The sequence below is a fragment of the Vombatus ursinus genome, unplaced genomic scaffold (assembly GCF_900497805.2).
Source record: "Vombatus ursinus unplaced genomic scaffold, bare-nosed wombat genome assembly UNPS02014770.1, whole genome shotgun sequence".
Taxonomy (NCBI): domain Eukaryota; kingdom Metazoa; phylum Chordata; class Mammalia; order Diprotodontia; family Vombatidae; genus Vombatus; species Vombatus ursinus.
The window spans coordinates 25,567,700-25,581,961 of record NW_020954548.1 but is presented as its reverse complement, the minus strand read 5'-3'; the positions used below and the strand labels follow the sequence as shown (position 1 = coordinate 25,581,961).

The 14,262-nt window shown below is 35.1% G+C and overlaps 1 protein-coding gene across 2 annotated transcripts in view; it reads left to right on the top strand.

The window, feature by feature from the left end:
- JAK2 (Janus kinase 2) overlaps nt 1-14,262 on the top strand; it is a 129,685-nt gene that overhangs the window by 65,231 nt on the left and 50,192 nt on the right. For both annotated transcript variants that reach the window (XM_027862678.1, XM_027862676.1), the window contains exons 6-7: nt 2,145-2,290; nt 13,427-13,748. In XM_027862678.1, the coding sequence (XP_027718479.1) occupies nt 2,145-2,290; nt 13,427-13,748 (468 nt within the window). The remainder of the gene's footprint in view (nt 1-2,144; nt 2,291-13,426; nt 13,749-14,262) is intronic.

Genomic DNA, 14,262 nt, shown 5'->3' with positions numbered 1-14,262 from the left:
TTCTTAGTGTCTATTTTCATTCCTTCATTTTATTTTTTCTTTTCTTATTGCTGTAGCTAGCATTTTCTTTTTTTATTAATTAATTTATTTTTAGTTTTCAACATTCATTTCCATAAGCTTTTGAGTTTTGAATTTTCTCCCCCCTCCTCCTTCCCCAAGATAGCATGCAGTCTGATATAGGCTCTACATATACATTCCTATTAAACCTATTTTCACATTAGTCATGTTGTAAAGAAGAATTAGAACCAAAAGGAGGAACCATGAGAAAGAAAAAACAAAACAAAACAGAGAGCAAATAGTATACCACAAGAAAGTAGAAACAAAATAAAACAGAAGAAAAAAAAGAAGAGCAGAAGGTATGCTTTGATCTGCATTCAGACTCCATAGTTCATTCTCTGGATGTGGATAGCATTTTCCATCATGAGACTTTTGGAGATGTTTTGGATCATTTCATTGCTGAGAAGAGCTAAGTCTATCAAAGTTAGTCATCACACAATGTGGCTGTTGCTATATACAGTGTTCTCCTGGTTCTGCTCACTTCACTCAGCATCAGTCCATACAAGTCTTTCCAGGTTTTTCTGAAGTCTGCTTGCTCATCATTTCTTATAGCACGACAGTATTCCGTTACATTCATATACCACAACTTGTTCAGCCATTCCCCAATTGCTGGACATCCCCTCAATTTCCAGTTCTTTGCCACCACATAAAGAGCTGCTGTAAACATTTTGTACATGTACATTTTTATGATCTCTTTGGGATGCAGCCCTAGGAGTGCTATTGCTGGGTCAGAGGGTATGCACATTTTTATAGCCCTTTCGGCATAATTACAGATTGCTCTCCAAAATGATTAGATTATTTCACAACTCCACCAACAATACATTAGTGTTCCAATTTTCCCACATCTTCTCCAACATTTATCATTTTCCTGTTTTGTCATGTTTGTAGCTAGCATTTTCAGTACAATATTGAATAATAATGATGATAATGGGCATTCTTGCTTTACCCCTGATTGTATTGGGAATGCTTCTAGCTTATCCCTATAACAAATAATACTTGTTCTTGGTTTTAGATAATTACTGATTTATCATTTTAAGAAAGTATATTTCTATACTTTCTAGTGTTTTTAATAGTAATAAGTGTTGTATTTTGTCAAAGGCTTTTTCTATATCTGTTGAGATAATCACATGATTTTTGTTGTTTTGTTATTGATATGGTCAATTATGCTGATTGTTTTCATATTATTGAACCAGTCCTACATTCTTGGTATAAATCCCACCTGGGGATTTATATGATCTTTGATATATTACTTCATTTTATTGCTATTATTTAAAAATTTTCCATCGATATTCTTTAGGGAAATAGGCCTATCATTTTCTCTCTCTGTTTTTGATCTCCCTGGCTCAGGTAACAAAATCATATTTGTGTTATAAAAGGAATTTGATAGGACTTCTTTACCTTATAATATTGACTTGAGGACTGAGGTACATAAACCTTAACATAGTAAAGAAATGTATACTATTATTATGCAATGTATCCTGCTGTGTCTTGGGGTGATGAATGTAAACATCTCATCTTCCTAATTGAGCAGTAAGTTCTTTGAAAGCAAGGACTGAGTGTTTTACTTTGTGGTACACTTTGTTAGGAGGCAGTATGGCAGAGGGGATAGATAGAGTACTCGAAGGCCTGAGTTCAAATACAGCTTCTAGGCATTTGCAAACTATGACCCTGGACAAGTCATTACGTCTCTTAACCTGATTTATAAACTCAGCATAATCGTAGCAGCTACCAGACAGGTTTTGAGGATAAAATGGGAAAATATATGGAAAGAGCAAAACTAATTACAATAGTGCCTTGTACATTAGGTATCTAGTAAGTATTTAGTAAATGAATGCCATTTCAGTATTGCAAGTGTATGGACTGAAATAAGCTGTTTCTGTATCTTTTTTGAACCCCTATTTAAAATCAGATGTTCTACTGCTGAAATGAAACACATGTCACTAGAATTTTATGGCAGAATTTTTAAAAAGCATTGGTACTGATTTTTCCCTCACAGACATATATGTTCTTGGAGAATGTATTTTAGCTAACAATGTGATACTGGAACTACTAAAAACATTTTTTCCTACCTTCTTATTCACCTTCAGTGGCGGGATGATTTTGTTCACGGATGGATCAAAGTACCTGTGACTCATGAAACGCAGGAAGAATGTCTTGGGATGGCTGTCCTAGATATAATGAGAATAGCTAAAGAAAAGGATCAGACCCCACTGGCAGTCTATAACTCTACCAGGTAACTTTTTTTTTTAGCACTTTAGTGCCATATGTAAATAAAAACAGTAAAAATTTTAATATTTCATTTCCTATTTTTAAAAATGTCTTAACAATTTTTGGGTCTGTACCCAATACCAAATTTTAGTGTCATTTATAACATAGAATATCCTTAGGGAAATTATGAAAAAAGTCTTAAATTTTTTTAAACTTAGCTGGTTTAGTTCTTGAAATCTCTGTAATTTAATCAGTATAATTACTCCATCAAAACAGTTGACAGCCCCTCTATAATTTGAAAGGTTTGCTTTAACTAAAAAATTATATACCCTGTGGAACTTGGTGGTAAGCCTCTCTCAGACTTGACTACACTGGTTCTCTAACTACAGGCATTCAGTCCATACTTGAAACCTTCCCACTTTGGTAGGAGCAACCACAGCTATATTCTGTTATATTCTTCAAGAAATCAGTGTTACCTCCACACCTCAAATGGGAACAGAACTTTAGTGAAAAAAATCTTTATTAGATTATCAAAATAATAAATGCTCTGCTTCAAAGCATTTCATGTGCTTAATGGATATTTGTTAAGAATTCATAGCAGAGCAGCTTCATTTTCCTATCAAGCCAGGAAGAACATGAAAAGAGAATTTCTCAAGATGAAATTTTAAATGGCCTATATAAGTATGATATTGTCTACATAAGTCTACTTTGAAGCAAGCTGTTTACTAAAACCCAAGGTATGAATGAATGAATGACTGTTGGGACCCTAATCTTTTTTTTATTTATGCAACTTCTTTTAAGTTTAGAGACCAAAGTGAAGTGAAATGACACTTCCATTATATTTGCCCTCACATCTGTCAAAGCATAGAAAAAGCAACATATACAAATGAATAAAATTCATTTTATTCCCTGAATATTTGACTCAGTAACTGCCATTCCTTCAGTAGCATCTTTCTACCATGTCTTTATATTTATAGTTTATTCTCTATCCATTTTCTTCTTAGGCCTTTTTGATATGTACAGTTTTAGTTTGGGAAGGCTAGAAATCCTCTTTTTCTTTAAAAAATAATCATCTAAGGGGCTTCATCTGTCTAGTAGTTTATTACTTTGCTCTCTATTAAAATGCAGTTACTCCAGAGGTGGGGTAAGTACTTGTCAGTAATTTTTATCTTAGTGTGAATGTTATATTTGGGAGCATATTTAGGTAGGGGGATAGGGACAGAGAGCATGACCGAAAACTACAGGCCTAGACAGCAAGGAAAGGAATGGAGTGGGGAAAAGGTTTAGAAGTGAAGGTGGTGGTCATAAGAGCAACAAGATGGAGGACTACACATTTTCTCTGCTCCCCATGACCTCTCAATCCTCTCCAAAACATAAATTTTGTGCCAGAGATAAAGCAACTTCATCTGTCTCCATGGTCTAGGATATCCAAAATCTAAAAGACAGTTTTTAAAAAAATCCTAAAAATCCATTAACTAATGCTCACTAATCCTGAGCTCACTCAGCACTCCTCTCCCACCTCCTGTGCTACTGGCAGCAAGGCCAGCAGACCCAAGGACCTCACACATGGGTGAGGGCTTGAAACAAAATCCACCCCCACACTCTGGTCCTCACTCCCTCTTTCCATTGCCATGGAGACCCCAGCTACAAGTTGCAGAAGTTTGTGTGAGTTGCAAGAGACAGGACAGGACACCATGTGTGTGTTGAGGGTAGAGGAAAGGGCTATGCAGCATTCCATCAAGCCTGAGAAAAAGAACACAGCATCCAGCTGGGGTCAGTTCTGACCACCCAAAAGTCAGTTGGACAGATACCACAGTTGGTGAACGGTGAACTGCCCAGTATAGGAGAATGCTGAGGTGCTTTAAGATCTAGTCCCAAAGGAACCTACCTTCAGAGGAGGCAGTGTCAGAAAGTAAATAGGGGGAAATCTGGGTAGGTGGGGAAGACCAATTAACAAAGATTTTAAGAGGAAGAGAACTCAAAGACCTTGACCATAAATAGATAAATCAATAAGAAAAATATTAAAAATGAAAGGAAATATGCCTTCCAGATTTAGTAAACAAGATCATGCATCTATGAATAAATACTGCAAAACAAAGGAAAATAATCCACTATTTGTTGAGACAGAGGTCTCTATGGAATATGAGAACATAGAATCACAACATGCTGCTTCTGAGTGGCTCAAAACAGAAATGAGAATTCTTAGAGCAGATTTTATGTCCTGTACAGCAAAAACAATGAGCAAAATAGAAAAACTGGAATCTTTGGTGGCAAATTTCACCGAAGAAACAAAAGAGAACAATAGATTGGGAATGTAATATAGAGATGTACAGGGCAATGTAGAAGAGAAGCAAAAAGTGATAATATTAAAAGAAAATATGCTCATCAAGCAAGCAAACATACTGATCTTGAAGATAGAGTGAGTAGAGACAACCTAAGGATTACAGAGCTCCCAGAAGAACAAAAAACTTTAACAATATAATGCAAGAAATAGTAGAAGAGAATTTCCCAAAACTTCTGGACTAAGAACATGAAATATCAATTGAAGGAATTCACAGATCACCTCCAGAAAAAAAAAAGCAATAGAAAGAGGGAGTGAGGACCAGCGTGTGGGGGTGGATTTTGTTGCAAGCCCTCACCCATGTGTGGTAGAAGTCCAAAGGAGGTAACAATAAAGAGACAGGCCTAGGATGTTATGGGTAGGACCTGGAATACCTGCCTACAAATGAATCATTGTTTTTGTGATACTACATTTCAGCTTGATAGGAGGAGAGTGGAGAGTGATAGAGAGGAATGTGTGATGTGCTGAGGTCAAATCAAGGGCTAACAATGAGGCAGAGGTGACCCCTGTGATCTCAGGAAGAGAAAAGAACATATAAGGGAGTGGGTGAGGAATGGGGGGGGGGGAGGATTGAAAAAGAGAGGAAAGTAAAGAGACCTTACTTTGGTGGTAAGAGGGAATTCCACAGATAAATATTCCTTTGGGTGAAGAAAGATGGTCTGTTTAGGGAGATAGGGACTTTGTGCTGGGTATGGCCTGGGAGATTTGGTGCTTGAAAAGTCTACCCATCCTGTTTTGATAGAGGGGAATTGGAACTCGTGGGGACAGTTGGCACCTGGAGAAGTGAGAGAACATGGACCCAAGGAGATGATTTTGAGAGAATGTGGGGGGAGGGAGGTAACCAGAAGAAAGTATAGATCAGTGGTGGGCTATGTAATTGGGGATGGAGTGGGGGAGGGACCATACCATTGGGTGGTATCATTTCTGATACCTATAATAATTAGCATTGTTCTGGGAGTCAGGAATTATATTATATTGGGAATTATAGTTTGTATTATATTATCATTTTAATATTATATGATATAATATTAGTTATATTAATTTGGGGGCTAACAGACCTCAATGCAATGAAAATCATCGTTGATTCAGAGACCACAAACAAAAGATACAGACCTATATGGAGACTTAATAATGAAATCATAAATAATGAGTAAGTCAAAGAACAAATCATAGAATGAGTAGGTCAAAGAACAGATCATAGAAACAATTAATAAACTATGCAAAAGAAAATGATAGTGATGAAACAACATACCAAAATTTCTGAGATGCAACTAAAGCATTCCTCAGGGGGAAAATTATAACCTTATAATTACAGTCGTACATTAACAAAATGGAAAAAAGATTAATGAACTGAATATGCATTTTAAAAAATTAGAAAATTGGCAAATAAACCAACCTAAAAATAAGTACAAAAGAGAAGGTATTAAAAATTAGAGAAGTAGATAAATTAGAAGTGAAAAAACATAGAAATGATAATACTAAAAGCTAGTTCTTTGTAAAGACTATTGAAATTGATAATTCCTTAGATAACCTGATTAAACAGAAGAGAGCAAAAAAATCAAATCAATAAAATAGCAAAAGAGCAAGGTGAAATCACAACAAAAAATAAAATAATCATAACATATTTTACACAGTTATATGCTAACAAAATTGAAAACACAAAAGAAATAGAGGAATACTTTCAAAAAACTGTTGGTCTCCATACTTTAAAAATTATTCTCAAAAATTGAGGAAAAAAACATAACAGAATCTTTTATGAGCCAAATATAGTCCTGATACTTGAACCAGGCAAGGATAAAACACAGAAAGAAAACTTTAGGCCAATATCATTATAAACATTGACTTGAAAATTTTAAACAAAATCCTGTCAGAGTATAGCGATTTATCCAAGAAATTCATTATGACCAAGGAGGATTCAGACAAGGGATGTAAGGATAGTTCAACATTAGGAAAATAACAGAATTAATCATCTTAAAAACCAAAACATTACAAATCACATGGGCATGTTAATAGTTGCAGAAAAAGCCTTTTACCAAACCTATCATTCTTTCATGCTAAAAACCCTACAAAGTATAGGCATAGAGGGACTTATTTTTAATGTCATAAAATCCATCTATCTACAACCAAAAACAGGCATTGTGTGCAATGTGAATTGCAGAACTTTTTCCAATAAATATGAGAGTGAAACAAGGATGCCCACTCTCCCTCCTGTTTATTTGATATAGTTCTGGAAAAGCAATATCAATAAGAAAAGAAAAAGAGAGGCAGAGCCAAGAAGACAGAGTAAAGACAGGGACTTACCTGAGCTCTCCCCTAAACCCTTCCAAATACTTTTAAAAAATGGCTAAACAAAATCTAGAACAGCAGAACCCACAAAAAGATGGAGTGAAAAAAATTTTCAGCCCAAGACAACTTGGAAGATCAGCAGGAAAAGTCTGTTGCACCCAGTGAGAGAGGAATGTGGTCTAGCTCAGCTGAGCCAGTACAGACTGGGCCCTAGCAAACCTGGAGCAGGCCTTGGGGCAACTGGATTAGTGGCAGCAGTGATGGTTCCCAGACCTCTCAGCCCACAAATGCCAAAGACAACTTGGAAGGGGCTGTTGCACTTGGGTGAGAGTGGAACGCCATCCAGTGCAAGCCACACCAGCACAGCCCTAGCCCCAGCCCCAGGAAACCAGGAGCAAGCCTTAGGAGTGACTGAATCAGCAGCAGCAGCTGCTTCTAGAGCTCTCAGCCCACAGACAGAGGATTGAACAACTGGTCAGAGGGAGATTATAGGGGTCTCTTTGCCAGCACTGAGGCAGGACTTGTTGTTTTGCCTGTACTCAGATCCAGGTTGCACTCCTGGGTGGCAGTGCCAGAGCAAGGAGGAGCAGTAGCATAGCAGAGTTTGCAGCGACAGCAGAGGGGGGACCTTCCTCACAGTGCCAAGGCAGAAAAGAGTGCTTGTGGTCACTTACAGACCACAGAACAGACCAGGAGAGTAGTAAACACTTCTCCTTAGATCATAACACCTTGGGAAAACTTACAGGTCCCTAGAAGAATCTCTGAAAAAAACTGTACAAAAATACCTGAAGCTTGGGACAATGCTCCCTCCACCCTGGAAGCAGAGCCTTACTTTAACAGAGAGTTAAAAGTCAACTAATAGGTTAGGGAAATGAGCAAACAACTGAAAAAAAAACTGACTATTGAAAGTTACTGTCATGACGAGGAAGATCTAAACACTCAGAAAAAGACAACAAAGTCAAAACTCCTACATCCAAAGCCTTCAAAAAAAATATGAATTGGTCCCAGGCCTTGGAAGAGCTCAAAAGGGATTTTGAGAAGCAAGTAAGAGAAGTAGAGGAAAAACTGAGAGTGATACAAGAAAATCATGAAAAACAAGTCAACAGCTTGCTAAAGGAGACCCAAAAAAGTACTGAAGAAAATAACACCTTAAAAAAAGACTAGGCCAAATGGTAAAAGAGATCCAAAAAGCCAATAAGGAAAAGAATACCTTAAAAAGCAGGATTGGCCAAATGGAAAAGAAGGTCCAAAAGCTCACTGAAGAAAATAATTCCTTAAAAATGAGACTGGTGCAAGTGGAAGCTAATGACTTTATCAGAAATCAACAAACAAAATAAAACCAAAAGAATGAAAAAATAGAAGACAATGTGAAATATCTTATTGGAAAAACAACCGACCTGGAAAATAGATCCGGGAGAGTGAATTTAAAAATTATTGGACCACCTGAAAGCCATGATCAGAAAAAGAGCCTAGACATCATCTTTCAAGAAATTATCAAGGAAAACTGTCCTGATATTCTAGAACCAGAGGGTAAAATAGGAATTGGAAGAATCCACCAATTACTTCCTGAAAAACATCCCAAAATGAAAACTGCCAGGAATATTATAGCCAAATTCCAGAGTTCCCAGGTCAAGGAGAAAATATTGCAAGTAGCCAGAAAGAAACAATTCATGTATTGTGGAGCCACAGTCAGGATAACACAAGATTTAGCAGTTTCTACATTAACAAATCAGAAGTCTTAGATTATGATATTCCAAAAGGCAAAGGAATTAGAGTTACAACCAAGAATTACCTGCCCAGCAAACCTTAGTATAATCCTTCAAAGGAAAAATGGACATTCAGTGAGATAGAGGACTTTCAAGCATTCTTGATGAAAAAATTTGAGTTTCAAATACAAGACTGAAGAGAAGCATAAAAAGGTAAATAGGAAAGCAAAATCATGAGGGACTTAATAATGTTAAACTTTTTACATTCCTACATGGGAAGATGATATTTGTAACTCATAAGACTTTTCTCATTATTAGAGTAGTTAGGAGTATGTATAGACAGAAGGCACAGGTGTGAGTTGAATATGAAGGGATGATATCTAAAAAATAAAATTAAGGGGTGAGAGAGGAATGTACTGGGAAGAAAGAGAAAGGGAGGGGTAGAATGGGATTAATTATCTCCCATTAAAGAGGCAAGAAAAAGCTTTTACAGTGAAGGGGAGGTGAGGAAGAGTGAGTGAACCTTTTTTTCATCGTAATTGGTTCAAAGATGGAATAACATATACACTCAATTGGATGTAAACATCTTTCTTACCCTACAGAAAAGTAGGAGAGGAAAGGGATAAGAAAAAGGGGGGAGGGAGTGATAGAAGGGAGGGCATATTGGGGGAGGGGGTAGTCAGAAGCAAAACACTTTTGAGGAGAGACAGGGTAGAGAGAATAGAATAAACTGGGGAATAGGATATAGGGAAATACAGTTAGCAATAGTAACTGTGAAAAAATTTTGAAGCAAATTTCTCTGATAAAAGCCTCATTTCTCAACTATTTAGAGAACTGAGTCAAATTTATAAAAATAAGAACCATTCCTTAATTGATAAATGATCAAAAGATATAATCAGTTTTCAGATGAAGTAATTAAAGCTGTCTAAAGCCATATGAAAAAATATTCTAACTCACTGTTGATTGGAGAAATGCAAGTTGAAACAATTCTGAGGTACTACCTCATACGTATTAGATTAGATAGTAGGAAAGAAAAGGTAAACGACAAATATTGGAGGGGATGTGGGAAAAATGAGACATTAATATCCTGTTGTCAGAGTTGTGAATCAATTAAACCATTCTATAGAGCAATTTGGAACTATGCCCAAAGGGCTATAAAACCATGCACTTTGACATAGTAATACTACTACTAGGTCTGTATCCCAAAAGAGATAAAAAACAAAAAGGAAAAAGACCTATATGTGCAAAAATATTTATAGCAGATCTTTTCTGGAGGTAAAGAATTGGAAATTGAGGGGATGCACATCAATTGAGGAATGGCTGAATAAGTAGTGGTATGTGATTATGATGGAATACTATTGTACTATAAGAAATGATGAGCAGGATGCTCATAAAAACCTAGAAAGACTTGCACGAGCTGATGCAAAGTGAAATGTACTGTGTACAAAGTAACAGCAATACTGTAAGATGATCAGCTGTGAATGACTTAGCTGTTCTCAGCAATACAATGATCCAAAACAACTCTGAAGGACTTATAATGAAAAATGCTATCCTTCCCCAGAGAAAGAACTGATGGTATTTAAATACTGATTGAAGCATACTTTTTTTTTTGAGGTTTTTTTCCTTGCCTGTTTTCTTTCACAACATAACTATTATGGAAATGTTTTACATGACTATGCATGTATAACCTATGTCAAATTGTTTGCCTTCTCAGGAGGGGAGAGGGGTGAGGATGGAGAAAGGGAGAGAATTTGGAAGTTAAAGTTTTAAAAAGGAGTGTTAAAAAATGTTTTTACATGTAACTAGGGAAAAGTAAAGTACTAAGTTAAAAAAAGAGAGAGAAGGAAATTAAAAGCATAATAATAGGTAAAGAGGAGGTAAAACTATCCCTGTTTACAGATGGTACAATGGTTTACTTGGAAAATCCTAAGGAATCAACAATGATACTAATTGAGACAATTAATAGCTTTAGCAAAGTTATAAGCTACAAAATATATCCTCAAAAATCAATAACATTTCTATGTAATATCAAAGTATAAGAAATAATAGAAAGAAATCCCATTCCAAATAATTACAAAATGTGTAAAATATCTGAGGATTGACCTACCAAAGCATACTAAAGACTTTTACAGATTTAATTACAAAGTGCTTCTTAAAGCAATAAAGAACAACTTAAATAATGTAAATGTTTAGTGCTCATGACTAGTTCATGCCAATATAACAATAATGACAATAATATCAGAATTAATTATACTTTTAATGCTATACCAATCAAATTTTTCTAGGGGATATTTTATAGAACTTGATAGAACAGTGACAGAATTCATTTGGAAAAACTAAAAATCTTCAATATGAAGGGAAATAATGAAAAGAAGTAGAGACAAAGCAGGAATAGCATTTCCAGACCTCAGATTATGTGATAAAGCAGCAGTCATCAAAACCACCTGGTATTGGTTAAAAAAAATTAAGAGAGATCTATGGAACAGACCCAACAAGGGAGAATCAGAAACAGTGGAACTTAATAGCCTAATGTTTGATAAAGTGGAAAACATAAATAACCTAGGAAAAAACTCCTTATTTGATTAAAAACTTCTGGAAAAACTGGAAAGCAGTCTGGCAGAAGTTAGGCTTAGATAAACACCATATACCATATTTCACAATCCATTCTACGTAGATATGTGACTTGAATATTAAAGATGATATAAAAATTATGTGAGAAACAGATTATGTACCTCTCATAGCTATGGATATGAGGTGTATTCTTAATTAAACAAGCAATAGAGGCAATTACAAAACATAAAATAGATAACTTTGATTAACTTGGAACTGAAAAGCTTCTGCATAGATAAAATTAATGCACCTAGTATAAAAAGGGAAAACATCATGTTTTTAGAAATGAGAGTTGAAGAAATTCTGAGAAATAGAAATTTAAAAATAATTAATGTGCTTGAAGTAGTTAAGGAATTAGGTAATTTTATATGTATTAAAACCAAGAATATTTTTAGAAAATTCCACTTGACTGGGGATAGATAAATATGGGTAATGTGACTAGGCACCATTGTTTTCCTGGGTTCTTTTTTTTTTTTTAAAGCGAATTGGAGACAAATTTTGATGGATGTCATTTTCCAGACTGCTTAGAGCAATTGTTGTGTAGGAAAGCAGTAGTAAGCCACAGGACTTAACAGACTTTTTTCCCCTTTCCTTCATTATTTAAAATGCTAATTCTTTTAAGGCAATCCTCACTCTTCTCCCAAACATGGCAGAGGTGTGGGCTATCTTTATAATCATAATTTCTCTACTATAAAAGCAGCTTTTAAAGTCGTATCCCCAAGTTTAAAAATACCTTTTTGGGACTAACCCACTGAGCAAGCAAAACTTCTCATTCAATTATTCCATCTTGGATAATTAAACATACCTTTTTTCAGCATACATGAGAGTTTTGTTTATTTTTTTTGTTTTGTTTTGAGTTTAGTTTAAGTTAAGGTTCAAATTGGAAGCAATATTATGTAAATTTTGTGTTCAACATGAGAAACAAGAAAAGGAGAGAGAGTGAAATAAAAACCCAAGTGAAGGCGTCTTCATCTCTGTTTTGACATAGCTAAATGTTATAGGCTGGATTTGCTCTTTGAGTTTTTTCCAGAAGTATTACTTTTTTGTTCTATAATTCTGTTATAAGATATGTTAATTACAAATATTTCTTAGGTGATTAAAGAGTTATAGGGGTGAAATTGTATAAAGATAATTAGACCCATGATCATAGATTTTGACCTATAAGGAACTGAGAGGCCGTCTACTCCAAGCCTCTCATTTTACAAATGAGAAAATTGAGGTCCAGGAAGGTTAAATAACTAGTCACATAAGTAGCAAGTGGCAGAAGTAGGTTTGTACAAATAACACACTAAGAACATAAGACAGACAAATGAATGTTTGGGTTTGGAAAAAAGAAATCTCTCCACTCTTCTCCTGGACTTTAATTTTATCATATTAAAGGAACTCTTGCTTCTGGTTTGGAGAGCCCTCCTTATTTTAAATTATATCTATTACAACCTTATTTTTCATCCAGTCTAGGTCTCTATCAATCTTGGTATCTAATACTCAGGGCAGTCTCCCTCCTTTCTAAAGTACGGTGCTTGGCTTACAGTTTTCCTCTCCACCCCAGGTGGACTAATAAACATGTCCACCAACAGAATATTAGTGTGCATGTTTTCCTGAAACCCTTCCAACAATTGTCATTTTCCTTTTAGCCATTGTTTACAATCTGACAGGTATAAGGTGGAACTTCACAGTTACCTTAATTTGCATTTTTCCAATTATTAGCAATTTGGAATACCTTTTTTATATGATTGTTAGTAGCTTGGATTTCTTCCTTTGAAAACTGCATGTTTTTCTGTCCTTTCGTTTGACCATTTATCTACTGAGGAATAACTCTAATTCTTATAAATTTGAAACAGATCTTTATATATCTTGGAAACCAATCCTTTATCAGAAAAACTTAGTGTAAAAATAATTGCTCAGTTTATTTTTATTTTCTAATCATAGCTACACTTTATTTGTTTTGGCAAGAACTTTTAAGTTTTATGTAATCAAATTTGACAGTTTTATCTTCTCTTATCCTCTCTGTTCTTTGTTTGGTCATGAGTGAGTGAAGTCTTTCCCTATCCATAAATCTGAAAGGTACTTCTTGACCCTCCAGTTTCTTTATGATGTTTCCTTTTATGTCTAAATCTACCATTTGGAGTTTATCTTGTTATATGGTTTGATATATGGCTTTATTTCAATTTAGACTTACAAATCCTAATTAAATTTTTTTGTGTTCTTGTGTCACTAGCTACAAGACCTTCTTACCAAAATGTGTTCGAGCAAAGATCCAAGATTATCATATTTTGACACGAAAGCGAATAAGGTACAGATTCCGCAGATTTATTCAGCAGTTCAGCCAATGCAAAGCTACTGCCAGAAACTTGAAACTTAAATATCTTATAAATCTGGAAACTCTTCAGTCTGCCTTCTACTCAGAGCAATTTGAAGTAAAAGAACCTAGCAGAGGTCCTTCAGGTGAGGAGATTTTTGCAACCATTATAATAACTGGAAACGGTGGAATTCAATGGTCACGAGGGAAACATAAAGACAGTGAAACCCTGACAGAACAGGTAATCCTTAATGATATGTTCTCTTTCTTTATTATTTTATATCAAATGACAATGGGAAAAAAAGTAATTCTGATATTTTAGGCTTCTGCATTTCTCACCCTGGTAAACTCCCATTGAGACCAATGGAAGTTTTGCTGTAGTAAACCTACAACAGCAGGGTCTGGTTTTTGTTTTTGTGTTTTTTCATTGTTACTGAATGGTTTTTAATTAGTTGTATATTTCAAAGTACATATTTGTTATAATAACTTTGTTATGATTACTTTGAGAAAAAAATCTAATTATATTAGGATTGATTAAAACCTTAAATCCAAAAGACATAAACTAGTTGCTTTCTTTGTCTCTCTTTCTTTCATCTTTCCTTATTGATGCCGGAAGGGACAAGAGTTAAACAAAATAGAAGAGAGAAAAAGAGTAAATGAAACCAGACAGTTTTTATTTTTAATTAGTTTTATAGTAAAGAGTTACTTGTTTAACAGCTAGGAGCAATAAATTAGTCTTCCTTATAAATCCTTAG